General features: G+C 35.4%; 1 protein-coding gene across 1 annotated transcript; it reads right to left on the bottom strand.

Annotated features, from left to right (window-relative positions):
- Positions 1-1370: 1370 nt before the first annotated feature.
- Positions 1371-3166, bottom strand: LOC122268460 (putative ammonium transporter sll0108). Its single transcript, XM_043057759.2, has 2 exons — positions 2732-3166; positions 1371-1988 (listed from the first exon to the last, which is right to left on the bottom strand). Exons 1-2 carry the CDS (start codon positions 3122-3124, stop codon positions 1791-1793), a joined length of 591 nt encoding a protein of 196 aa, XP_042913693.1. The 5' UTR covers positions 3125-3166; the 3' UTR covers positions 1371-1790.
- Positions 3167-3261: the final 95 nt, after the last annotated feature.

Here is a 3261-nt window from a genome sequence, read left to right as displayed (position 1 = left end):
AGTTGGTGGTTGTTGACAATCACATAGTCACTTTGGTAATGTCCGAAATATATACGAGATCTAGTTAATTGCGACTGCCCGGTATGCCCTACATCAATAATTTTTAAAATTCAGTGCCTCTGTCCGTCCGTTATGCCCTACATCAATGATTTTGAAGGTCACTACTTAGTATGCATTTAACTAGTACTGCTGATGTTTCCCCCAATCTATCCTCAGCAGATATTTAAATATCGAATAAATATAATAATATCAAAGAAAATATAAATATAAAATCGGATGTAACAAATATTTCGGACATTCACCAAGAAGACTATGAGATTGTTGACATTCACCCGGTGAAAGTCGACATTCCTCTAGATTTCGGTCATTCACGGAACCACACACACACACGGAGACATCTGAGCACTCTAACCAAGTCTCAAGGATATTTAGAGATAATAATTAAAAATTCTTTCACAACTCGCGAATTAAATGGTTATGCTACAACTCCTTTTTCGGACGATCTTTCATCTCTGAACTTTTGAGATCGAAAGCTTGGGATTTTTATAACCAGAGTGTGTCTAGGACTCGGTCTCCTAGAGAAAATAGCTAGTATTTACCACGTACAGGGCCGGATTAACCTACAGGCACACTAGGCACTTGCCTACAAAAAACTTGGGAGAAAAAAATTTGTTGACAAAAATAATTTAGCTTTAAAAACAACAAGTGTATTTTGCTCAAAATTATGAAGATACAAATAAAAATATAATATTTTTCGGCAATAAATTATTTTGCAGAATCTTATGATCTAATATATTACTTTTTTGCGATTTTTGGATTCAACGAAATCTTGTATTATGCTGTCGAATTCCAAACTACGCAAAATGTCGTATTCAATAGACATAAGTGCGAGCGATGCCAAACGATCTTGATTCATTGTTGAACGCAAATAATTTTTTATCAATTTTAATCTGGAGAAAGATCTTTCTCTTTCTGCATCTGATCCAAGAATCGACAAATATATTCTTAATGCAATGTGAACGTTAGGAAAAGTATTCACAAGTTTATCTTTAATTTGAACCTTTAACATTTCTTGTGCAGATTTATGTTCATACAAATTTGAAAACAGTAAAAATTCATTTACAAAGTTTTCCTCTAAATCGGATGAGTAAATTTTCACCAAATTTTGCGCTTTTAGTTTAATCTCAGATTCATTTATATATTCAGCATATATTTTGAAAAGAGGGGAGGAGTGGGGGAAGGAGGGGAGGGTCCAAAAACGGCTCTGACCACGTATGTTATTAACTTCGGATCACGATCCCCCCCCCAACACGTCATTTATACACGTCGTAGCAGTTAAACGAGTAATTAAAAGGAAACACACCACCCAATAATTTTTTAGTTGTGTTTTATTGAAATGCCAAGACTACTCCATGGTAATTTTTTTTATTTTAAACGACGTCTATACGACGTGTATTCTCGTTAAACACACTTGACCGGTTGAAAAAAAACTACTATATCCACTACATATTTGCCACTTTTCCGAGGCTCATCTCTGAATCTTTTCAAGAACTCACATATTTCTAATATCATTGAAAAGGTCTGTTATCCTTTCTCGTAAAATTCAAGTATTTTCTTTTATGGCAAATAGATAATAAATTAAGATAAATAGCATCCATCTGTCCTTCAATCGCTCCTTATGAGGAAATGTTCTCCAGTCGAGATAGGAAGATCGATTGTTATGTCAGGCAAAGGGTGGTCCACTGTTGAGGTGTCACTTTTGTTGAGAATTTTTTCAATGTACTGTAGGATTAGATTAGATGATCATCCCACTGACTCCTGGGTGGATTGTGGATTCGAGGATGTCGGAGTTTCAATCCCAGGTTTGCCAATTCTGTCATCATCACTTCGTACTTATAACCTTTGTGGCGGACGTCGTGCTCAACAAAATCTGCTCCAAGGATTTCTTCGGGTGGTGCCAGACGAATTGGTGCAAAATAATCGATTCCCTAAAAACAAATATCATTAATAAAAAATTGTAACAAATCAAAGCAAAAAAAAAAANAAAAAAAAGAATAACAATATAACTGCGAATTTTTTTTCTCTGCAAGGATAATTTCCAAAGTGGTAGTAAAGGGACAATCAAATCGCAATTAACAAAAATATTTTTATATTATGCTAAAGCTCACCATAATTAATAATGAAATTATTATGAGAAATTAAATATTAATGAAAGGAAATGCAATTACTTTATTATATTTTGGTACATTACTGCATTTATTATATTTTATAATCTTTAATGTTTTTTCCTTTTTATAACCGTCGTTGAACAGCCGACCCAATTTTGTGAGTTTACACCTAATAATGTTCAACTCCGTAGCATTGTAATTTTACACCCCATCCAAAAGACAAGGGAACTCCTCAATCAAGAAGTGAGAGAAATTTGTCTTCGTGGAGGACTTTTTGATAGAACTAACCCGCATTTGCGTTACATGGATAAGAAAACCACCAAAACCTCTCATGGTTAGCCAGAAGGCAAGGGGACTCTAACCCAAAATTCGTCTACCACTGAGGATATTTTACGTCAGCACTGTAGTCGGTGCAAGCCGGATACGGAATTCGTATCGACCAGCATCACTGGAATTCGAACCCGGGTCACCTCATTCGAACGCGAACTCTCTACCATCTGAGCTATCACGGCTCTGGCTACTAATATGTAATTTCATTGAATTTTTCATGTTGCTCAACTTACTTTAAATATAAGATATGTAGTGATCATGCTAGAGAGACTGACAGCAATACATGCCAATAGTTGCACTCCCAGCAGATACAGGCCACCGCCCTTCAGTAGTCCACTTCGACTGTGCGTAAGATTGAGTAAGTCATCATCAATGAATAATCCAACTGCAATCTTTCCCCATAGACCACCCATGGCATGCACAGCTACGGCACCAACAGGATTGTCAATTATGTATTTGTCCATGTAAGGAGGAACTATGTTCAAAAGCACAGCACCAACACCTCCAACTAAGAGAGATTCCCATGACCTTAGAAAACCTGAACCAGCTGGAGAGAAAAAAATCTGATTATTAGTTTTCAGAATTAACAATGCGTGGAGAAACATTAAAATAAAAACAGGTTTCATGAAATATTCATAAAATTTATTTACGTGGTAAAGGTTTGCAATTACATTCTTCAGTTAAAATTTCATACTGGTCAGAATTCTTAATAAGAAAATACAAAATAAAGAAGTGTAAAGGTACTGGTAATTTTTAAACGGTT

The sequence above is a fragment of the Parasteatoda tepidariorum genome, unplaced genomic scaffold (genome assembly GCF_043381705.1).
Source record: "Parasteatoda tepidariorum isolate YZ-2023 unplaced genomic scaffold, CAS_Ptep_4.0 HiC_scaffold_7795, whole genome shotgun sequence".
Classification (NCBI taxonomy): domain Eukaryota; kingdom Metazoa; phylum Arthropoda; class Arachnida; order Araneae; family Theridiidae; genus Parasteatoda; species Parasteatoda tepidariorum.
This window is presented reverse-complemented; position numbering and strand designations above follow the sequence as displayed.

Excerpts from the sequence above, each read along its gene's own strand:
- LOC122268460 (XM_043057759.2), bottom strand. The coding sequence starts at position 3,124 with ATGAAACCTGTTTTTATTTTAATGTTTCTCCACGCATTGTTAATTCTG. Across the intron at positions 1,989-2,731 it reads CTACATATCTTATATTTAAA|GGAATCGATTATTTTGCACC; the intron begins GTAAGTTGAGCA and ends ATTTGTTTTTAG.